A 25,377-nucleotide genomic window follows, 5' to 3' on the forward strand; every position below is an offset into this window, starting at 1 on the left:
CTAAAAAAACCTCCTAGCCATTCCCCATTCTCGTTTCTGATAAGGCCGCCACACCCAGCCCAGCCTGGGTTTCCTTTAGCTACACCATCAGTATTTAGGCAAGCCCACCCAGCTTAAGGTCTCTCCCACCTGACTTGCACCAATCTCTTGTTGCCTGACTTCTTGACATTTAAACCACAATGCTGAAATTCCAAAGCACAGAAAAGAGCATCCTTGTGGACATACGGCTGAACATGCTGGTTCCTAAAGATAGTTGCATTTCTGAACTTCCACACCAGCCAAATGGTGAAAGGAAAAATGATTCTCCAAGGAGGTTGCACTCCTAACCTACAAGAGTTATTATTATAGTTGTTTTTCAGCCATTCAACCAAATTTCCCTCATAGAAATTGCTATTTGGGCTGACACCCAATCTTTCCCAAGTTAGTCTTGAGGTCGCACAATCCCTTAACCTCTAGAGAATAATTTCACGCTCATTTTGACACAAGGGACAAGTATCACTTTCACTAATGCACCTTTTAACAAGACATTCTCCCATGCCAATAGCATTATGTAAGCATTGCCAAATAAAGGTTTTAACTCGAGGAATGGTGTCCAATTTCCACACCCATTTCCCATTAAAGGAGCCTGAATCCGAATCACTCCCCATAACTAACGCATAAGCATGCTTAATATCAAAGTCCCCCCGATTAGCACCTGACCAATACAGCCTATCCTCCCCCTGAATTGTTCTCACCAAATAGGGAATAGAGTTAATCTCCATGAGGATATTATTAGGAAAATGAAAAGAGAGCAAAGACCAATCCCAACCATGCAACCCAAAAACATGTTTCACCTTCAAAGACTCATCCTCACAAGCAAGAGGACCTTGTATGAGAGATCTCAAACTACCATTTAGCATCCAATTATCATACCAAAGATTCAAGTTACTACTTCTACCCAGTATCCACCGAATTCCCTTATTAAACACCTCACCCCCGATCTTAATAGCTTTCCAAGACCTAGAACAAGGAAGTTTATCACCATTTCTCGCATTTAGTCTTTTATAGGAGCAATATTTGCTATTAAAGACCTTCACCCATAATGCATCATTCTCCATCTTAAATCTCCAATTTAACTTAGCCAAAAGACCAGTCTCTTTTTTATTTACTATCCTTTCACTCTAATATTGTAGGGCATAAATTTTCTTCCTTAACCAGATTATACTGCAAGAAGTTTCTTCTTTCTTGGTTAGTGTCATATTTTGCTAGGTGCATATTTGTGGGCTTCCAACTTGTATTCCAGTTTTCGATAATAGGATTTGTCAGCTATAAGCCCATAACACTTACAGTTGAGAAGCCCCACAGAAATATATGAACTCAGAATGCAAACAACCGTTCTTAAATGTTAGGCCGAAATTACAAATTGATCCATTTAGCTTTACCAAAAACTCAATTCAGTGCTTAAAATTCAAATTTTATTCAATCTTTAATCCTCCTGTTAATGTCTATTAAGTGCCCAAATATGTAGTCTTAAAAATCCCATCAATTGAATAAAAAGTATTTTTTGAAAAATTAAAAAAATAGAGGGGGCAATTTACTCAAGAGGAATGCACTGAAGACTGAAATTCACAAGAGAAGAAGTAAATAACGATCATAAATACTTGAGCATCATAAAAAATTAGCCAAAAAGTATTATTTGCATCGATATTTTAAGCAAACACTTCGCACACACAACATTCACAGCTGAGATTAATCATGTTTCTGAAAGCACATACACACAGACACACACTTTTCCATTCCATGAAGCTCATAGAACATGACCCACAAACATAATCAACCAGAGATTTCAATGGCCTTGACATCAGGTTTCTTCACCTCCACTTTGGGAACAGTAACAGTGAGAACCCCATTCTCCATCGCAGCCTTGATCTGATCCATCTTCACATTCTCCGGCACCTGAAACTCCTCACAAACTTGCCACTGCTCCGCTCGACACGATGCCACGTGTCATTCTTGTCTTCCTTCTCTATCTTCCTCTCTCCACTAATCCGAACCACTCTGTCATCTTCGACCTCGACTTTCACTTCCTCCTTCTTGAGCCCAGGAAGATCGGCCTTCAACACGTGAGCTTCTGGGGTCTCTTTCCAATCAATACGAGTGTTAACAAAAGCAGAATTCTCTTTGGAAATTGGGTTGGGAAATCCTTGAATGGGTCCCATACGTTTAGAGAGAATGGGTCGAAGATATTGCTGCGTTGGCCACCGAAGAAGCTTGGAATCATCGACATTTTTTAACTTTGATGTTGTTGTGAATAACTTCAGACTCAAGACTCAGATTTTTGCTGGAAATTTTTCGATAATTAAAGGATTTGATGGGTTGGGAATTTATAATGATGACTAGGAGGATTCTAGTGTAGTCTAGGCCTGTTTTTTGTTTTGAGATTTTTGGTTCCTTGGAACTTTCTAGGACTATTGAGAACTATGTAGGAGCTACTTTGTGGGCACGTTTATCGGACTAAGCTGAAGCTTGAAGAGACTCATGGCCCATGGTTTAGTAAGTCCCTTGAATATCTGGCCCTTTTAGCCCAGCAATATATGATTATATTTTAGAACTAGTAGCTAGCCTGTAATATGCGAACAAAAATCCGATATATTTTATTAATTAGAGATTTTTTTTTAAATGACTTATTTAATTTATTATAATTAATTCAGAAAAGATAACATCGAATTTAATGAAAATTTGTTTAGTATTATGAACTTGGGTTGCTTTATTGAAAAAGAATGATCTAATTAGTTTAAATTGATATGTTTTAACACTATTTTGTTACTCTAAAATTCAAATTAAAAAATAGATATTAGAGTTGAGCCTGTGAAAATAAGTTAACAATTTTAAATCTCTTAAAAATTTTACTCTTTCATTCTCTCTCTATCAAAGTTAAAATTAGAATTAATAGTACCAAGAGAGATAATGACCATCTCATACATGATGTTTATTCTTATACTGATTATTTAAATTTATTTTTAGAATTAAAATTTTTAAAATACATTTTATATATAGATGAAAATTGTTCAATTAACATATTAAGATATGTGAGAAGGCTAGACAATTTTTCTAATGCACGTGTCACTTATAAAATATTAACTAACAATACATATTACATTTACATATAGTTATCCAAAATTAAAAATGATAAAATCCTATTGAAGATAGAATATGATACAATAAATATTAAGTGAATTATTGATGTTATCAATTGAAAATGCAATCTTTGCAGAAGGTAAACACTAAACCACAATTAGTAGCAATTTTGTATCTCAAAAGGCAAGAAAAATAAAATTTTAAATTAAAAAAATCAAAACATATATATTATACAATTAATATTTAAAATAAGAGAAGTCCCCACTAAACATTATTGCAAACTCCAAAATGTGTTGTGCTTGTCTTAGATTAGGCCCTATTATTGCAGACTGCAAATTTAATTGAGGTTTGAAATGAATCTATTTCGAATTGAATTGAAGTATTTGATAGCATGTCAAAAACAACACTATATAGAATTTACAAGTTTTTTTTTTATATAAATTAATTTATTTTTAAAATTATCCACGCATATGAAAAATTCTCATAGTAGCCCTATTTTGCATGAAAAACATTTAACATACCAATAACATGGCTAATATTTCATGATTTTGGGATGATCACCATTATATTAATATATAGAAATCAATTCAATTGAGGTTAAAGTTTTTAAAAACACAAATATAAAATTGATGATTTTACAAAAAAGTGTTCAACAAGAACTACCGTTGAAATATTGGAAGAAACTAATAATTATTCATACTAAAATGTCATTGAAAATCAAAGCATTACACCCTATTTTTTATTATCTATATCCACTTTCTTCTTGATGCCATATCAACACTTTTAAGGTAGATCATGAAACCTACTCTTAACGTATAATGTTAAACGTGTATTGTCTTTTGAAAATACACTTCATCAACGGGCAATTGAGGGCAATCGTGTTTTTTAAGTTTAGAAAAATTACTATTCCAACCATGAGGTAGCAACACTGTTCTAACAAACCCTTCAACAACCTTGATATAGTCTAGGAGCAGCTCACAGACACCTGGATATACTTCATGCAATTCAGCATTGACAGCCTTGTGGGTCGGGTCCTATTATTAAAAAAGAAAAGAAAAGTCATTATATATAAGTCCGAAACTGCATACTATTTTTTATTTAAATAAATACAAATAAAAAATATATGAGAAGGCTAATACAACCCGAAATAACTCTCACATTTCCTCATGAAACGTGGGAAAGTATTAGCATCCGTACATATTCTCTTGTGATAATTTTTATTAGTGTAAACACTTGTGCAAGAAGCAGGCACCCTACTTTGCTATTGGCAAAAAGAAAAATTGAAAAGGAAAATATTTTATTAAAAATTGAAAAAGGAAACATTTTATTTTATCATTTGTCATTAAATTTCTAGAGAAAATTGGCTTTTGTCCCTTTCGGCAAAAAATTCAGTATTTTGCAATTTTCCAAACTAATTAGGAAAATGCCCTTTTTGAAACTCGATTTTCTCAAAATCAAGTTTCAACCTCACTATAGGCTCTTAAAACCCACTATAGGTATGGGGTGATCAAACATTAAAAAAAAAAAAAAAAAAACTTGCATGGAACTTGAGTTCATAGAGCTCGAGTTCCAAAATGCCACTATAGGGTTCCATTTTTTTTTTTTTTTTTAATTTTCAGTTTGTTATAACTCGATTGTCCAAAAATCAAGTTTCAAAACAGAGGCATTTTCCTAATTAGTTTGGGAAATGAGACAAAATGTTGGATTTTTTTTTTAAAAAAAAAAGGGCAAAAGCCCATTTTCTCCTTAAATTTCTTCTAGTACAACTTGTCTCACAAAATTAATAAGAGAATGATGATGATGAATACTTGAATTAATGATGGTTAAGGTATATATAGTTTTTTTAATTTTTAGTCTATAAATAACTCACTTATGAGTTTGCCAAACCTCATAAATGATCTGCTAATAACATTTGTAACAATAATTTAGTCCGTGCCTCAAACTTGCAATAATTTTTTTTTGAGGGGGAACTTGCAATAATTTTATATTTATTTTATAGCATTATTCGTGAAAGACTACTGTTATTTCCATTTGTTAAAATTGGGTATATTCCAATATATAAACATACACGGAAGTGAAAAAATTAGGTTCGGATTATAGTTTTGCATATCAAAAAATAAATCTTACGTAATATCCGAATGAATATTTCAAAGAATATAAGAATATTTTTTAAAGGCGAGTCGCTATGATAACATAGTAAAGGTGAAAATTATCTTTCCATGATCTGGTGGAAACAAAAGGCCTATCTAATCCTTGTTATTGAAAGTGGAAAACAAAGGAATTTCTAATCTCATCTTTTAATGGCAAAAAGCAACCTTTGTTTATGTGAAAATCCAAGAACAATGGCATGATTTAGGGAACATGAAGCCCTTGAGTCATTCGCGAATATTTTTGAAACATGCTTATGGGAAACTATCAAGGGTCATTGAGTCAATAAGAAAATATAGTTATGGTGAAACAAGAAAATCAACGTGAAATGATGAAAACCAGTGGTGAAACAAGACAATGTGGACCTAGACACCTTGAATTTAGAAAGATACATCCAAAAAGCGCATAGCTCTAGTGCGAATCAATGTGTTTCCCACGTAGAAGGCGAATCAACAAACAAACAAATATGGATGATTTTTTTTTTCTTCCCTGAATAAAAAAAAAGGGGAAGTTCCGATTCACACGACAGTAAGCATAATTCTGCGCGTGGTGAGTAAACACATTTATTGAAGTGTCATTGCTAGAATCACTCAACTCCTGCTAAGCATCGCATGAAATAATACTAGGAATCCTACCCACCAAGCCACAAGTGATGATTAAGGGAGCATTGACAGGATGATGATCACAAAAAACCAACCATTTTGGGTACCAACGCCAAGGGTCCAATCAAACATTCCACAGAGGACAGGGTTAAAATGTCATACTCATATCACTATATATCAGGGCCATTTCATTTCACTGCACAGCTTCTGTTCCTCCTAAGGCCGCCTACAAGTTAACATATACTTCCAATTTGGCAGACAAATCCTCGAATCTTGTTCCAAAGTCCAATATAGCCGTTAAAAAAGGGTTGTGAATCTATAAAAATTAACCGTTATAATTATCATTATCTTTTTGCCTCTCTTCCTCTTGTAAGCATTCCGGTACGGCTGATTCTCATAAACTTTTGTCAAAATATTGCTACATCTTTGCATAGTATATGTTCAACAAACAGCTCATTTGGATGAGTATTAAAAGTTAACATTATTTACATAATTTTCTTTTAGACCCGAGTCCATTTTGAGTTTGTCACTAAGATAGTTTATACTTTATATATTCAAACTCGATTTATTTTATTGTTGATTAAACTCAAACTTGTTCACAAGCAATTTGATAGACTTATTTATTTCTCATTTATAGTAACTATCACAACGGAACTTTTTACCTTTTTTTTTCACAAATTTATACTAATAATTAATAACTAAATTATATTATTTAAGTTAATTAGATAGAATGCTTTTAGTTTATGAATTTATAAAATAAAAAAAATAAGATTAATCAACCATGTCTTGCTATGATTTATATATAATTTTTACTATAAAATGAACTATTTATATTTTCAACAAATTACAAACATTAATTTGATTTTTATTATTTTATTTACAAAATTTACACAATCTATACTTGAATTGATTTTCATACTTATGAACTTATTCATGAATAAATGATTATGTTTAAACTTTGCTCATTTGATAATAAAGCCTAAATTTGGGTTTAATTTTGAATCATTGGTTAAGTAAACAGCCAATACAAAGTTGGGTTGAGTGGCTGTTTAACACCAAACCTAATCTAAGACATGTGAACACCTTTACTACTCATTAAAACTCACAAAAACCCAATAATAACAAAAATAGAATTGGAGAAAAGATGGAGATAGTTGAGTGAGAGAAGAAAGACAATGGAAAGAGATGAAAAAGAGAGACTTCTCATAGAGAAAAGATAATAAAAACTATTTAATTGGAAGTCGAGAAAAAAAAATTTGTTGGTGAGTGTATGTGAAAAGTGGATTAATTAAAATAAAAAAATTATTTTTTAAGCTAAAAATCAATAGAGTGCTTTAGAGCATGTTATATTCACTCGGAAAAAAGAAAATTTACTCTTTTTTTTGGTTCTATCTACACTCTCATATTAAACCAAGCCCTACTTTCATTTATTCAATTTTTTGGTGCAAGTACTACTTTATTTATGATTTTTATTCTCAAAAGTTGTCCAAACTTTCAAGCGCATTTGAAACGTTATTCACAAGATTTTACACTACTTAATTACTTGTGCCCCCACTCCAATTAGCTTCCTTGTCACAAAAGTAGAATCGAGTCCTATAGTAATATGAAGTGTAAGAATATATATATGACAATGACAGAAGAATTTAATTGAGTAATTATTATATTAATTTTAAAACTGTTATAGATGATAAGATGGTTTGTGATTGAAAAATGAAGCAATGTCAAATTATGATAAATGAAAATTATTAACCTTTAGAGAGAAAAAAAAAAATTAGAAGAGCTTCTAAGCACTCTTAGAAGCTTCTATATTATATATATTCCTACACTTATACTCTCATTAGTATTTGTGCGTGCTCAAAGATTAGTAAATATACATGTTCAAAAGCTAGTAAATATATATACACTTATGCTCTCACTGGTATTTACGCATGCTCAGAGACTATAGTAAATATATATACGCTTATAATAAAGCATTTGTTGGCATCGTCTATGATAATATGATCCCATAAGTTCTTGCACCTGACAATACATGAGAATAGTGATTGCACCGTTGCACGAACGTAATTAAATTTAAAAGCGATTGGGTGACAAACTTTATCATAGATGGTTTGTGGTTAGTAGTACTGTATTTCTGAAGCCAACAACCAAAAAAAAAAAAAAAACTTTAAGAGCTCCTTCATTATTTCCTCAAAAAGAAAAAGAAAAAGAAAAAGAAAAAGAAAGAACTCCTTCATTAATATGATTCATTTTACGTGTCAATAATTTCATTGGCGCACACTCACGAAAATTTTCAAATAATCATAAATACGCCGGGTCCTCAGTCCCCACACAAACAGAGACACTGTCCCATTGAATGCCAATCGGGAACTTGTAATTTTGTCCAAATTGCTCTATTTTAATTACATATATTGCCCTTTTTCTTTTTAATAGCAATACATAAATTTCTCTTATAAAGCATCTTTTAAATAATTGTAAATTCTAGTTAGTTTAACTAGTAAATGTGTTTTACATCAAATAAGAGATCTGTGCTTTAAATATTGTTTTCACTTTATATCAAAAATTAACTAATGTATTAGTACAGAGTTCAAAATTCTAAACTATTACATGCCTCGTTCATAAGACAACTAAAAACTCTATAAATTATAGTACAGTGGATTGAATTTAGTACTTCAAAATTTTCGTCATGTTTGAGACTGCTGAGTTCACCCTATCGTGAAAAATAGGGTGCATGGTATATTTTCTCCTCTTATTGTGGGAATGTTTTCTTTCTATTCTCATCATTAATTATTGGGGTTACAGGAATATTTCAAAATCAACAATGGCTAAATGTCAAAGAGAGGAGGAAAACTGTGAGTGACATTTTTTACTATGCAAAATGAATTATGATTAGGTCAGTCAAACTGCATAAATTACTGCACTCGTTTGGTTTCATCATCATAATTTATCTACTTAGCAGTCGTCATTGGACATAGTGTTCTTTGAGTAATTATCGGTCTAAAAGCACATACTCATTAGGTGTCTCTATGTCAACTTAAGTGAAAGAAAATTGGTCATAGATGAGCCCAATTACGCAACAAAGCGATCAAGCTAGATAGAACTGCAACCATAGAGCAGAATGAAATTTCGGATTTCCAATCAAAATATATAGCTCGAGATTGTTACTTGTTAGTTAGCAGCATTTAAAGCTTGCCGATGAATAATTTGAAATGATAAATTAAAGGACAATTATATCAACCAAAAAAAAAAAAAAAAAAGAAGAAGAAGAAGAAGAAGAAGGTGGAATGCTATTTTCATTTATCAAAACTATTCAATAACCTTAATTAATTCCATCCAACCGTTAGTTTAGTTTTTCAAAGAAGGGGCTTTATATTTAGGTTAAAATGCAAAACTTACTATCTATGTTTCACTAAAATTCATTCTAGTCTTTTAAGTTTCAAGTTTATTCAATTAAAACATTTCCATCAATTTCTGTTAAATGTTGTGGTTAATTGTCAAATTTTTTAATTTTTTTCAAAATTTTTAATTGAAAAAATCCAATTAATTATTAAAAATACTTTCAAGGATTTTTTTTTTTAAAATTAACAAAAGTTGATGGAAAGACCTTAATAATTTAATAAACTTGAAATTTAAAGGATTAAAATGAATTAAAATAAAATTAAAAAACTGAAATGAATTTGAGTGAAACTTAAAGGGAAAGGGTGAGTTTTGTATTTAGTCTTTTCATTAACTTCTGTTAAATGTTGTGGTTAATTGTCAAAATTTTTAATTTTTTTTCAAAATTTTTAAATTAAAAAATTGAATTAATTATTAAAAATACTTTCCAGGATTTAAAAAAAAAAAATAACAAAAGTTAATGGAAAGACCTTAATAATTTAATAAACTTGAAATTTAAAGGATTAAAATGAAATTAAAAAACTAAAATGAATTCTAGGAATCTAGTGAAACTTAAGGGAAAGAGTGAGTTTTGTATTTTAGTATTTCTATTTGGGAGTTTCTTACACGTTAAAAACAATGAAACATTCCATATGTAATCTAATCTTATAGTCATTCTTCTTCCTCCTTTCTTATAGGGCAAGTACATGCGACATAGAGCTGTTCTCAAATATAGTAAACCAAAGCATGTGGGTGTCAAATTAATGGTGTTTAATTAATTAAGCAAGAGTCTGCGTCTGAGAGCAGCATATTTAACGACACATTAGGTGGAAAGTTACATTGATAATTAAGAGCTCCTTCATTATTTCCTCAAAAAGAAAATGAAAAAGAAAAAGAAAAAGAAAAAGCTCCTTCATTAATATGATTCATTTTACGTGTCAATAATTTCATTGGCGCACACTCACGAAAATTTTCAAATAATCATAAATACGCCGGGTCCTCAGTCCCCACACAAACAGAGACACTGTCCCATTGAATGCCAATCGGGGAACTTGTAATTTTGTCCAAATTGCTCTGTTTTAATTACATATATTGCCCTTTTTCTTTTTTATAGCAATACATAAATAACTGTAAATTCTAATTAGTTTAACTAGTAAATGTATTTTACATCAAATAAGAGATCTGTGCTTTAAATATTGTTTTCACTTTATATCAAAAATTAACTAATGCCTTAGTACAGAGTTCAAAATTCTAAACTATTACATGCCTCGTTCATAAGACAACTAAAAACTCTATAAATTATAGTACAGTGAATTGAATTTAGTACTTCAAAATTTTCGTCATGTTTGAGACTGCTGAGTTCACCCTATCGTGAAAAATAGGGTGCATGGTATATCTTCTTCTCTTATTGTGGGAATATTTTCTTTCTATTCTCATCATTAATTGTTGGGGTTACAGGAATATTTCAAAATCAGCAATGGCTAAATGTCAAAGAGAGGAGGAAAACTGTGAGTGACATTTTTTACTATGCAAAATGAATTATGATTAGGTCAGTCAAATTGCATAAATTACTGCACTCGTTTGGTTTCATCATCATAATTTATCTACTTAGCAGTCGTCATTGGACATAGTGTTCTTTGAGTAATTATCGGTCTAAAAGCAGATACTCATTAGGTGTCTCTATGTCAACTTAAGTGAAAGAAAATTGGGCATAGATGAGCCCAATTACGCAAAAAAGCGATCAAGCTAGATAGAACTGCAACCATAGAGCAGAATGAAATTTCGGATTTCCAATCAAAATATATAGCTCGAGATTGTTACTTGTTAGTTAGCAGCATTTAAAGCTTGCCGATGAATAATTTGAAACGATAAATTAAAGGACAATTATATCAACAAAAAAAACAAAAAAAAAAAAAAAGCGATCAAGCTAGATAGAACTGCAACCATAGAGCAGAATGAAATTTCGGATTTCCAATCAAAATATATAGCTCGAGATTGTTACTTGTTAGTTAGCAGCATTTAAAGCTTGCCGATGAATAATTTGAAATGATAAATTAAAGGACAATTATATCAACCAAAAAAAAAAAAAAAAAAGAAGAAGAAGAAGAAGAAGAAGGTGGAATGCTATTTTCATTTATCAAAACTATTCAATAACCTTAATTAATTCCATCCAACCGTTAGTTTAGTTTTTCAAAGAAGGGGCTTTATATTTAGGTTAAAATGCAAAACTTACTATCTATGTTTCACTAAAATTCATTCTAGTCTTTTAAGTTTCAAGTTTATTCAATTAAAACATTTCCATCAATTTCTGTTAAATGTTGTGGTTAATTGTCAAATTTTTTAATTTTTTTCAAAATTTTTAATTGAAAAAATCCAATTAATTATTAAAAATACTTTCAAGGATTTTTTTTTTTAAAATTAACAAAAGTTGATGGAAAGACCTTAATAATTTAATAAACTTGAAATTTAAAGGATTAAAATGAATTAAAATAAAATTAAAAAACTGAAATGAATTTGAGTGAAACTTAAAGGGAAAGGGTGAGTTTTGTATTTTAGTCTTTTCATTAACTTCTGTTAAATGTTGTGGTTAATTGTCAAAATTTTTAATTTTTTTTCAAAATTTTTAAATTAAAAAATTGAATTAATTATTAAAAATACTTTCCAGGATTTAAAAAAAAAAAATAACAAAAGTTAATGGAAAGACCTTAATAATTTAATAAACTTGAAATTTAAAGGATTAAAATGAATTAAAATAAAATTAAAAAACTAAAATGAATTCTAGGAATCTAGTGAAACTTAAGGGAAAGAGTGAGTTTTGTATTTTAGTATTTCTATTTGGGAGTTTCTTACACGTTAAAAACAATGAAACATTCCATATGTAATCTAATCTTATAGTCATTCTTCTTCCTCCTTTCTTATAGGGCAAGTACATGCGACATAGAGCTGTTCTCAAATATAGTAAACCAAAGCATGTGGGTGTCAAATTAATGGTGTTTAATTAATTAAGCAAGAGTCTGCGTCTGAGAGCAGCATATTTAACGACACATTAGGTGGAAAGTTACATTGATAGTCACATGCAAACCGGTCAAGACAAATGAACTAGAGGATCCATTCAAAGCTAATACAATTTCTTGGGATAGCTTATGCTCTACTTAAGGATTTCATTGGCTGCGTGTAACCCAAAAAGAAAAAAAAATTGGGTAAAAAATGGTTGTTGAAACTTGAAACTTTGTAAATAAATTTCGATGTTGTCTCAATTCAATGCTATATATGCAATTGGTAAGAATATTTCTTCCGGATTAGGAAACTTGTGACAATGAAATATTTGTTGCTGCTACCGACTCTTGTTTGGCGGTGAACTCCACTGTGTCTTGATGCAAATGGGATGATGTACTTTCAAAATCAGCAATAGCTTAGCTTGTGTATGTAGCAAATACATTTAAGTTTTTTGGTTACTGGCTAGGCATGATCTATAAGTAATGAATATTGGACTATGGTCTTGTTACCTAAAGAGCACACCACAAAATTTGGCATTGATTCATCATGTTCTTGTACTCACAAAGCTGATAACAAACACTATGATTTCATTCTGATGTAATAATTGAGCTGCTGCATTATATATAAGTGTGTGGTTATCTTATTCTCATATATATATATATATATATATCCTGAAAGTTTCGTTTATACCCCTAGAACAACTTGCTACTTGTTTTAGCCATTATTCTTAATCAAGTGATTGCTTAATCCAATTCAAATGTGGGTTCTAGTTAGCTCAATTGGTAAAATTTCTGATGGTTATATAAAATATCTAGGGTTATATCCCTGCTTACATCAAAAATTGATTGGTGTCTTGGTCTAATGATAAAAAACTATCATTAGGAGTGGATGTCATAAGTTGAAACTCTAAAAAAAAAAAATCCAATTCAAATTGCAAGCAATAAATCACAACATATGCACACATGGTATGTGATTACAGGGAGAAACTCATCAAGGACAAAAACTCTTCGGATATACTAGACTTCTAGTAAACGAAATTCATTATGAAGATAGTTATCTAACATAATGGCTTAAATAACCTCCAATTATGCAAGTCCAATCTCTTGAACACTTCAAGGCCTCTCGAAGATTTTAATAAGTCTCTGAGGTTCTTAGCACTCCAAAGTTCTTAAGGTAACACGGTGTTTGAATGGATTTTCCTCTCAAATGTATTCAATGGGAGAGGGTAGGAAGAGGTTAGGAATTTTCAAATCTAGTCTCTCTTTGTAATGTGATTGTCTTCCTCCTAAATTAGGGCTTTAAAACCAAGTTTATGTCTGTGTAGGGTTTGGGATTTGAGACTTTAAATGGCTACAAAAATCCCATTAAAAAGTTTAGGTCAACGCCTAGCTAGTGCTAGGTGAGCTCCTTTGGAAGTCCACACTGATGATCTCGTTTGATTTAGGTATACAATTTTGAAACTTAGTCCACATTGATTCAGTTTGGTTGAGTAAGTTTCATTCTATTTGAAACTTGCTCAACCAAACTGTATACCGCTCAACCAAAACTCTCCAATATAGCACTTTAAACAAAAACTTAGAGCATCTTCCTGTTTTGCACTTAACTTACTTACAATTGAAATAAATTTAAATACATGAAAATTTTGCAATTACAGTTGAATCTTTTGAAACATAATTTTGCCAACATTAATATAATCCTAACATTTCTAATACATACAACATATTATTGAAAAAAATACTGAAAGCAAAATAAACAACTATTATGGTAGTGATTTTTTGTTTTTGTTGTTGTTTTTTAATAATTCAATAATTATAATAAGGAGGGGTGATTTAAATTCTAAATGTTTCCGTTGAATAAAACACTAAATAATGGTTGGTTTGCAATGCTCATGGAGTAGTGCATTATAATTTCATATTAAATTGCATCAATCATTTTGAAAATTTACTGGTACTTAAAAAAAAAAAAAAAGGAGAGAAAAAGAGCACCACCTCATAACTCTTACAACCAAGCTCTCTCCTAAGTCCTAACCCATAATCAACCCCTTCAAATTTTATTTTGTGAAAAACATGCCATGATTATCCATTGATATAATAATTGAGATGTAGTCTAATATTTGTCATGTTGTCATACTCTTGTACTTTTACGCCTGATGCACGAACTACGAAGCGTATTATTGATAAAATACAAAGATAAAATGGGGTTGTTGTGATTAAGATATAACAATATACTTCACATCAACTTGCATAGTTGCATCAGTAATTCCGTTATATAATTGGTAACTTATAATATTGCTCATTAATTCGCAATTATTTATGACGATGGGATTGTAAGACTCGTTTCAATAGCCATGTTGACTGGTTTAAGTTGTTTCCATGTAGTATCATTTCTCTGTCAATACTTTGACATATAATGTAAGTTTAAGTTTTTCCATGCATACTTTAAGAGAGAAAAAAAGAAAAAAAAGAAGAAGAAGTTCTTTTTGTGTGTTAGCATTTGTTTGTTAATATCTAATTTTGACTTAAAATGCAAAGTGCCACAGCGACATGCTATTTGCTAAAATTGTTTGACACACATCGTCCTACTTAATGAAAGGACGAGGCTCATCTTTCTAACTTAGTAACTTATATTAGCATTAATCACTTGCTTGACATGCACAACTTGACTTCCCAAATCCAGTTACCGACATTAAACTTGACTTGCTATTTAAGTTTACAGTTTTGAGTTTTGACCTTTTCCTTAATCAATCCAGGTTATTTTGGCCATTTTGATCTCAAAGTGACCATATTAGTCTCTATGAGACGAGAAGGTATGCGTTACATTTGACATATGCAACACATTTGTCATAGTATTTCGGTCATGTTGATCTCACGCTGAATGCAATATTGAACATGTATCTCAAATCATCTTGATTATACACAACCATAAATACATGGGGGTAACACCATAAGGGTATTCAGGTGGTGAACTCATTAGTTTGAGATATAACATAAATTATAAGATATCAGGTTCAACTCATTACACTAAGTTACTAATGGCCTATAGGGTTTCCGAGGTATCTCTTGGACATAGAGTGAAATAGTGGTTGGTTCCTAAACTTTAGTTATTGAGCACTTTTGGTGTTTGAAGTTTAACAAATGACCATTTTTGTCTTTCAAGTTTTAAAAATGAGTAATTATAGTTATTTCGTCAAGCGTTTATTTTTTAAACTTCAAGAACTAATAACACCATTATATAAACTTGGAAAATTATTAAATACTCTCGGAGTACTATAAATACGTATTCCCCCCTCTCATATAAATGATGAGTTTCATCATGAATTTAATTAATAGAACCCATTATACACGTGTGAAGAAAACAGACGTATTTATTACACTCCGATACATAATAATTTCCCTGTAAACTAGGTGAAACAATAACTCTCACGTAAAAGCTTGGTAGATAAAGACCAGGGAATGGTAATGTATTGTTGTCCAAATATAATTTTATTAAAGCCTACGGTTGCAAAATTCAGAAGCAAAAAGGAGAGTGGAAATTGAATAATTTATTGCCGTTAAAGTTACTCAGACTACAACAGTGGCAGTTCCGTAATAATCAGTTACACCGAACCCTGAAAACAACCGCTCTCACTTTTGTCCCTCACTATTTTGCCTCCTGTTCACTTTGTATCCGTTGAAACCCCACTCTCTCTTTTTCTCTCCCTCACTGTGCAAATGACTTTCAAATCCCTACTAATATCTCCAACCAATGTACAATCTTTAATAGTGTTCTCTCCAACCAAACACAGAACTCTCAAGTCTCATCTCCCAAACCTCTAAAGTCTGAACATTCTTAATTCTCTCTCTCTCTTTCCCGAGAAAAAAAAAGTTCACACCTTACGGTCTCAGGCTCTTCAATCGCCGGCAACAATGTCGGACTCCGGCGAACCCGTACCCTCAGACGACTCTATCCCCGATAAGCTCACCTCCAAAACCTCATTCCTCAGCTTGAAACTCTACGTCGTGATAGGGATCCTCTTGCTCTGCGCAGTCTCAGTCTTCGTAGCGATCTTTCTGTTCATTCGCCTGAAGAAGAATTCCCGAAACCGCATAGTCAAAATGCGCGTGAAGCACAGCTCGGGGCTAATCCCGCTGGTCTCCAAGGAGATCGTGGAGATCAAGGCGTTGGATCGAATCGTAGATTCCGAGAAAGCCGAGGTCAAAATCGGAAACAAGGATTTCAAAGAGCCAGAGGAGACTAGAATTGAAGTTGACGAAATTGTTAAAGGAATCAAAGGCGGCGGCGGCGGCGGAGGAGGAGGTGAAAAGAGCGGAGAGAGTGACGTGTCCGGCGGTAGCCGGAGTGACGCGTCGGTGGAGACAGAGAATATCGGGTGGGGCCGATGGTACACCCTGAAGGAGCTCGAGGTTGCGACACGTGGATTCGCCGAAGACAACATCATCGGAGAAGGTGGGTACGGCGTCGTTTACAGAGGCGTCGTCAACGACGGGTCGGTTGTCGCCGTCAAAAACCTTCTTAACAACAAGTACGTAAAACGTAGTATATATTTTCCATGATTTAAAAAATATATATATATATATTTTCTGTCGAAACAAACAGAGAATTAGTAGTATATTTAAGTTTGTTAGATCCAAATTGTAAGATCAAGTTTCTGTTTTTAGATTTTATGTTTTAATCAAATATGGTTTTGACTTTCATGTTTCGTTTTTATTTTAGTTTCTATGTAGATCCAAGGGTTGTTATGTATAACGTAGATTTTGTTTTGTTCTGATTAAATTTTTTGACTTTAAAAAAATGTTAGTATTTATTTATTTGTAACAAGAACAAGTGGAAGTAAAATTTGACCAGGGCAGTTTCAATGATTAGATCTGGACCGTGATGTTCTTCTGTGTCGGTAAATAGGTTGTCTTTGCAGCGGAGTACTAGGAAAAAGCAAATGGTTGCTAATTGCTTTGTTCCTCTTTTTTATTTGGGATGAGTATCTTTTTTTTTTATTTCTTTACTCACTTTTGTTCCTTTTTATCTACTATATTTTATTCATATTCATTATTGCTACTTTTTTTAAAGCTTAATTATTTTTAATATTATTATCTGTGCTTTTGAAAAGGACTTTAGTTTACACGTATTAGAAATTAGTCAAGATTCTGCTGAGAAAATTAATCTTATCAAAAATATTGAAGAATCCGATTTCATTTTCTAATAATTAATGAACTTTGCCTAGATTTATAATTTTTTTAAGATCTTATATAAAATTGAATTTGATATGCCGATGACGATTCTGAGTAACTTTTAAATTGATCTCTGCTACGAAGAAAATTGAGAATGTGAATCCTTGGATTGATAGCTAAACAAGAGCACCTTTTGTCCATGTTTTTGAAGGTTTGAGATATAATCTTATGAATTTTCATTAAGTGCAAGTTGGTCTCTGTGATGTACATTGCTTTCAACTTATCAACATTGAATTTTATCGTTTGCTAAGGATGCAGTTTGTAAATATAATGATTTTGATTTTGATTGATTGATTGTCAATTTCATGCACTATCATTCTGTTAACTCAAATTAAAAGGTCGTACCCGTTGCACAAAACTCTCACTTCTGTGAGGTATATTAACTCAAATTAATTTATTTTTTAAAATTCCTGGGTTAACATTCATATGCTGTAATCATTTTGTATGTAGGGGTCAGGCGGAAAAGGAGTTCAAGGTGGAAGTTGAAGCCATAGGGAAAGTAAGGCATAAGAACTTGGTAGGTCTAGTCGGCTATTGTGCAGAAGGTGCTCAAAGGTACTTTCCACCTGCCCACAAGACATCTTTTATTGAAATGAAAATGAGATGGAAATTCCTAGTAATTACCCTCTAATATGTTTGTGCGAACTTTGAACGACCATTCAGGATGCTTGTGTATGAGTATGTTGACAATGGCAATTTGGAGCAATGGTTGCATGGTGATGTAGGCCCAGTTAGTCCTCTGACCTGGGATATTCGAATGAAGATTGCCATTGGAACTGCAAAAGGGTATGATATACCATTCACTTATTCAATGTCATTACGATTAGTGAAACAAGCAAGGATAAACTTGTATGGTTTTCCATCATCTTATGGAGTAATCATTTTCATGGCACAGCCCCACAACCCCCCCACCCCCCCCACCCAAAACAAAAAAATAGTATCAAAAACTATGGAATTTCCTGTCATCTTTTGCATTATAATCTCACCTCTCTCAATTAGTTCAATATTATATACTTATTTTGTTTCTTTCATGATGAGATCAACTTATCTATGGTGCTTATTTCTGTATCAGGCTAGCCTATTTGCATGAAGGATTAGAACCCAAAGTTGTGCACCGTGATGTAAAATCCAGTAATATTCTCCTAGATAGAAAGTGGATCCCAAAAGTGTCAGACTTTGGACTGGCCAAGCTCTTAGGATCTGAAGCAAGCTATGTGACTACTCGTGTTATGGGGACCTTTGGGTTTGTTCTTCATCACTTACCCAAATCAATTTTCAACATGCATTTTAGCTGGATGATATGATATTGCTCTGTATTGCTAATATTGACTTAGCTATCATCATTTGACTGCAGATATGTCTCTCCCGAGTATGCAAGCACGGGTATGCTTAATGAGGGGAGTGATGTGTATAGCTTTGGGATTTTACTCATGGAGATAATTACAGGAAGAAGTCCAATTGATTATTCCCGGCCAGCTGGGGAGGTGAACCACGTTTAGCCTTAAAGAATCCATGTCTTAAAACTTCATTACTGTCAAAATTCTTAACCGTGTTTCCACTAAATGCATTTCAGATGAACTTGGTGGATTGGTTTAAAGGGATGGTAGCAAGTCGTCGTGGAGAAGAGCTTGTGGACCCCCTGATTGAGGTTCAGCCCTCTCCCAGAGCTTTAAAGCGTGCATTGCTGATTTGTCTTCGCTGTATAGACTTGGATGCCAATAAGCGTCCAAAAATGGGGCAAATTGTTCACATGCTTGAGGCAGATGACTTCCCTTTTCGTTCAGTAAGCCTTGTTCTAGACCTCTATAATCATTAACTGACTTTAAAATGTTATGTCCAGCTGATGACCAATATAGGTCATTTCATATTGTTAAGCTACTGTTTTATTGCTTTCATAAGCTCAAGTGTTATTATAGTCACATATTATTCAACAAGGCAAGCATATTAAATATCTTTTTAGTATAGGAAAAATTGCCATCTATATATTGTAGCCATTCGGGTTCTGTTGTTATTAGTTTTCAAGTTGCAAATTGTTTATCTTCCTTGTGGCTAACATGCTGTTGTTGGGCACTATAAGTCTATAAACACATCACAATGAAATCAAATCAAAGTTTAATTATAAATGAGATGGCATTTAAAGGAATTCGAACATCTAGTCATTAGCATGGCATAGTAATGATTTTTAATGCTGATTTGGTAGCATAGAATTGATGCCTATATATTAGAGCACTTGAGCTTGAGACAGTACTGAAGATTGTCACTATAATAACTGCATTTAAATTGATGTGTCATATTCTCAACACAAAAGAGCTTCACCCTCTAAAGTTGATATTAGATTTCTTTTGCATCAACCCAATGCTTTTCCTTTCAGGTGCTCTCTAATTAGTTATTTGCTTCATCATCTGCAGGAACTCCGATCAGCCCGGGAGAAAGATCCCCACCCCTCCCGTGCAGATGTTGTGTCCGCTAAAATTACATATCCATCCAAGAATGGTGGGGATGGTGATAGATGGAGATGATCATTGATTGCCAATAGAAGACATGGTGTAGTCCCTGAGGTCAGATTATTTTGTACTATATTTTTCCTCTAGTTTTCAGAGAAGAAATTATGAAGCCTCGGATGTGCATAATTTACCTTTCTCTTTTTTACTTAATCTGGTACCTTGATATATTCTGGATTACATTGAAGCGAGCCTTGTAAATATTTACTTAAATACGTGAAGTGAATTTCAAGATTTTTTTTTTCTTCATTTTTTTAATTATAAATATTAGTATAGTGGGGCATCTCTAATATGCATGATATAATGATATATCACTATATCAGCCAAAATCGATTTGGAATTTCAGTGAAAAATTGTACTTTAAGAAATTTCTTGCCCAATTAAAAGTTAATTTTAAAAGCAACAAAGCACAAGATCACTTAATTTTCTGCTCCACGTGCCCCATCTTTTTCTTTTTGAAAAGTGGTTTGAAGCTTATGAATGTTGAAAAAATGGTTTGAACAGCATTCATTGACAAGTGAAGATTCCTGTTTGAAACTGAAGCAGAACTTTTGTTTGGGCCTGATTAAGACATACTCTAATCAGATTAATAAACTGTAATGATATTGACAATATAATTCATAGTGCCTTGAACATACATATGATTTTTTTTTTTTTTTTTTTTAAGTTTTTTTTTGTTTTTTAAACATATACAAAATGCTCCAAAACTTGGTTACTCAGCACTTAACATATGATCACAACGCGATGCAGCTTTTACGCTGTCACCAACATTGCAGGACTGCAAACAGTGGTGGAGGGGAGAGGATATACTTCATGCATCGGTTATAGGCATATTCCACCCTCACAGCGTATGGGTTTTTTTTTTTTTTTTTTTTGGGTTAACCGAGCTGATAACATAAAACTAAAAAACAACTATTCTGTTACAAAAGAGCTCAGCTTTGTCAAAAGCTAGCAAATCGACCACCACAGGCGGTGGTTCATACAACAAAAGAAAATTAACAGCTTGAGTTGTTCCCATGTTAGCAAGCTTGTCAGCATAGCGTATGGGTTACTGTGTGAGGAAGGACGCATAATCCAATACATAAAATAATTATTTTTTTGTGTGAGAAAACATAAGATAATTACTTAATAGCTCCCTTTAGGATTTTAAGAAAAACTATTCTATCACTTATCTAGAAGTCGAATATGCCATTTAGTCACATTTTAATATTCCTATGTCATATGTAAATTACTCAAATACATTAATGGATATTAATTTAAAAGCAGATTACGGATATTTAAATTTCAAGGTTTATATCACCCATTGACGCATATTTTAATTGCAATAATTGCAAAAGTGTTTAAGATCTAGAAGTTAATATTCAATCATTGATATTAGATCCTGAAATTGTAGATTCTAAATCTTCTAGAAAGGTTCGAAGACTCAAAAGAAAATAGATATTGTCTCCTTTTATGGTAATCCTGGATTGAGACCACATATATTTAGACACTAAAAGTATCAAAACAAAATTTAAGAATAAGATGAAATTAAAACAATAATAACTATTCACATTGATTATTTGAAAATTTAGTATGTATCAATTATAAATAATTATGCCAAGTGTATTATAGCTTAAGTAACATTTCTTAATATTTTTAACGAAAATATTTAAGATTCAAATCTCTATTTTTATTATTGTAAAGTGTACCAAATGAATTTTATATATAAAAAGAACGGAAAACATAACTTCAACCTTTCTTGGTGGAAATCCAAATGACAAGTTTAAGTAACATTTTTTAATGTTTTTAACGAAAACATTTAAGATTCAAATTTCCATTTTTATTATTGTAAGGTGTACCAAATGAATTTTATATATAAAAAAAATGGAGAACATAACTAAAACCTTCCAAGTCCAAATGGCAAAGCTTTATTAAATTAAAACTAATTCATGAAAGAAAATATTTATCTTGAGTCAAAATAAATAAATAAATCATTTTGATATAAATTTACTATATGACTGTCCTTAGTACTTGCGTAATCGTTTGTTGCAACAGCCCATTTCTCGTGTTGCAGCCTTGCAGGCTGTAGCAAGTAGCAACCACCTGATCGTTTAGCTAACTTAGGCATTTGTCAATCCTTCGATTTCATTTCTTACTCTTGTCCACCCGTGGACTTGGTGTCTCTTGTTGAGGCTGATAGCCAGGGGATGATTTTCAACAGGCTTTGTCCTGAGTTGTTTTTTTTTGTTTTGTTTTCTACAGTATTTTGTTTTTTAAAAGTTTTCAATTAGAAGTTAATCACTATTTGTACGGAGTGGGCCCATGAAAGGGTAGAATACTGGTCCAAGAAATTCCTTTTAAAATGCAAGTAGCAGGATTTGAACTAGAGAACACACTCAATTAAGCACAGTATAGCACTTTAAAACCGAGAACCCAACCAACTTGGCCTAGTACTGAGTTGTTGCTCTCTCGTTAAGTTTAAGTACATCACAGCATGTGAGGTTGTCTCCTACAGTGGGTGCAATGCAATTCTCTTACAACTTAATTATTAATGCTCATGAGTATGACATGACTGTTTTTTTTTTTTTTGGTAAACACATGGCTCATGAAATCGTACAAAATAACAATTCTTGTTGAAGATTTGTAGCGGTGAGATTTTTCTCTTCAATAGGAAGGACGATACCAGGACAGTCATGTGAGGAGCCAGCGCGTGGGAATATACTTAAAAGGTTATCTTATGAAAGGCAATCCTCAATAATTTTTTGCTCTTATAATCAATGTAGGATTTTTTATACTTCCAATGAAAAACTGCATATAAATTATAAACTTCATGAATAAATCAATAGAGCTTCTGGTCAAAAGATCCATGCAAATCGACAATTTACTAGCTTTGTTCAACTAAGGAATATATTCAGGTTAGTTTAAATGGAGGAAAGTAGAATGAAGTTGGCCAAAAATTAGTTAAATTGGTCAATAGAGTTTATTTTACAATTTTTTCGTGAATAAAACAATATTTAGAGTATCACATCATTTATATATTTTAAATATTTTTTTTTTTTGAGAAACAAATATTTTAAATAACTTAAGCACTAGAAAAAGCTCTAAATTTGTGCCTCTTCTTTTCTTTAAGGGCCCGTTTGGATAGTATTTATTGTTGCTGAAAGTTGATAAAAACTGATTGTTGTTGAAAACACTGTAGCAAAATAATTTTTAAATGTGTGAATAGTGTTGTGGGACCCACTTTTAATATTAAATATTACGTGAACAGTGCGTGAACAGTATATACACAGTAAATTTTGTCACCCAAAGTTAACAAGTGCGGCAAAAAAAAAAAAAAAAAAAAAAAAAGTCCAAAACGTGAATAAGTTAAAGGCCAGCAAATAAGCGGTTACTTTATTTTATTTAATGTAAAGACCTTTCATTAAAATCACAATCAAAATTCAGAGCAAAGGTCAAGAAATTATGCTTGGACAGGAACATGTTCAATATCTCTCAGAACTTGAACAGCAATCACATGGGGTGATTCCTCGAGCCAGACCAGTGAGAAGAATGTACGTGGTCAAGTTAAATTCTAAAAGTTAAGTAAGTTGTTCAAGGCTTCAAGCCCGTGATATGTATTTTTTACAAAAATAAAATCAATCTTTGGGCCGAGCTGGATTAGACTGGGCCATAATGTCAAGTCCAAGCCAGAGCCGGACTTGAAATTAGTCGGGCTGATGAAAATTTGCTTTAGCCCAAAGACTTTCATGCTGGCATGCCTGGCCCATGGGCCATGACCATCCCAACTGAGATTGAGTTGAGATGATGCCAAAATGGTGTGAAGACTGGGCCATAATGTCAAGTCCAAGCCTGAGGCGGACTTGAAATTTAGTCGGGCTGATGAAAATTTGCTTTAGCCCAAAGACTTTCATGCTGGCATGACTGGCCCATGGGCCATGACCATCCCAACTGAGATTGAGTTGAGGTGATGCCAAAATGGTGCGAAGGGTGAGAACAAAAGGTGGTGGTTATAATAGTGTTTTCATTCTGGGGTTTGTCTTCAGAATTCAGATAAACATATACGGTACCTTACCTATCAAACAATTAAAATGTCACATACCTGTGGACAATTACGTAGCATCAAAAGAAATCAAATTGCTTACCACCTGTAATTAATTGCTAAGAGGAACAGAGATTGCACCAACTCCTATTCAATTTCAATTATGATTAACCTAACCCTCGGCTCAAGCATTCATTCTATTGCTTGGAAGTTGGATTTGGAAGCCTCACTAAAGGAAAAGGAATTATGTCGAGACAGCTTATTTTAAAACCCATCTATGCTTTGGTTACGGACTGACCAGAATGATAGATGGAATTATTAATCAATGGTATTTGTAGCTATTCTTTTAAGTCAATTTAAGTAGATCTGATCTGAGATCTTTAATTTGTATGACACAATGCACCAACATGACTGCACGATCAGCCATGTTGTCCTTAATTCCATTTTACTATGGAGGCCAATAAGGACCATTTGCAATTCTTGCTGTAGGGCTAGTGCATGCATGACAATCATTATTTATTTCAGTGATTTATGGCAAGAAAAGAAGATGCCATTGATTGTTCTATTCATAATTTGTCCTCTGCGGTATCTAGATATGATGGCCTTTTCCAAATTTGTTTTACTTTTTCTTCCATTGGAGAATGGAAGATATGTGAGCCACTATTTTTATATGTAAGTAGCTTAAGCTATTCCATTAAGCTGGCTGATTTTTATAAGCTCTCCTTTGTCTCGTTCGAAGGTGACTCTTAAAGGTTTATTGAAGCTCTACATTAGTTTTATTTCTTTTTCCTTTCTTTCCTAGATTTTGAAGGCTACCCTAAATTCGCTCCCTTGCTGGATTTTGTCATTTTATTATAGGAATGTAAATTTTTAGTATCACAATACTCTTTTTAATACAGGAATGTAAATTTTTAGTATCACAATTTAGCCTGTTGAGCTACTCAGTGATTAGGATGGACCTATTTTCATCTCCTCTCTACCTTCTTGAGTTATTTTCTGTTTATTCTTGATACATCCATATTTATTTAACCAAAAAATTAAATAGGTGGATGAAGAATTTTGACGAGCACAAGTATTAGACGTCCAATAATTCATGGGGAGCTTGTAACCATTGATCAATTAGTAAGATTGCTCGAAGGCACCTCAACAAGCAAGTTAGTGAATAGGATTATGGAGTAAACACAACAAAATGACAAAGTATTGAGAAGATAGAGTGCATATAGTTCTTTATGGTGGAGTTGCATTATTTATAGAGTTCATGGGTGGTGGGTTCTTCCCTAGGTTGCTAAAGAGGAACTTGAAACCACACCATCAATTCATGATGCTTGAGGGACTTGGGTGGTGGGCACCTTCCCACGATTGTGAGGGAAAAAGTTGTATCACATTGATTTAAATGC

General features: G+C 32.5%; 2 protein-coding genes across 2 annotated transcripts; one reads left to right on the plus strand and one right to left on the minus strand.

Annotated features, from left to right (window-relative positions):
* Positions 1 to 1,647: 1,647 nt before the first annotated feature.
* On the minus strand, positions 1,648 to 2,420 carry LOC112001477 (17.5 kDa class I heat shock protein). Its single transcript, XM_024033630.2, is given in 3 exon segments — positions 1,648 to 1,934; positions 1,937 to 2,176; positions 2,179 to 2,420. Coding segments are annotated over 3 exon segments (450 nt in total). The 5' UTR covers positions 2,267 to 2,420; the 3' UTR covers positions 1,648 to 1,812.
* A 13,485-nt stretch (positions 2,421 to 15,905) lies between these two features.
* On the plus strand, positions 15,906 to 20,211 carry LOC112007591 (probable receptor-like serine/threonine-protein kinase At4g34500). Its single transcript, XM_024039961.2, has 7 exons — positions 15,906 to 16,758; positions 17,912 to 18,016; positions 18,125 to 18,247; positions 18,534 to 18,704; positions 18,816 to 18,945; positions 19,035 to 19,244; positions 19,870 to 20,211. Exons 1-7 carry the CDS (start codon positions 16,142 to 16,144, stop codon positions 19,978 to 19,980), a joined length of 1,467 nt encoding a protein of 488 aa, XP_023895729.1. The 5' UTR covers positions 15,906 to 16,141; the 3' UTR covers positions 19,981 to 20,211.
* The last annotated feature ends 5,166 nt before the right edge of the window (positions 20,212 to 25,377 follow it).

Source organism: Quercus suber, unplaced genomic scaffold (assembly GCF_002906115.3).
Source record: "Quercus suber isolate HL8 unplaced genomic scaffold, Cork oak 2.0 scaffold_713, whole genome shotgun sequence".
NCBI classification, from domain to species: domain Eukaryota; kingdom Viridiplantae; phylum Streptophyta; class Magnoliopsida; order Fagales; family Fagaceae; genus Quercus; species Quercus suber.

Coding starts and splice junctions, on each gene's coding strand:
- LOC112007591 (XM_024039961.2), top strand. CDS start 16,142: ATGTCGGACTCCGGCGAACCCGTACCCTCAGACGACTCTATCCCCGAT. Junction 16,759..17,911: donor AAAAACCTTCTTAACAACAA/GTACGTAAAACG, acceptor TTTTGTATGTAG/GGGTCAGGCGGAAAAGGAGT. Junction 18,248..18,533: donor GCCATTGGAACTGCAAAAGG/GTATGATATACC, acceptor TTTCTGTATCAG/GCTAGCCTATTTGCATGAAG.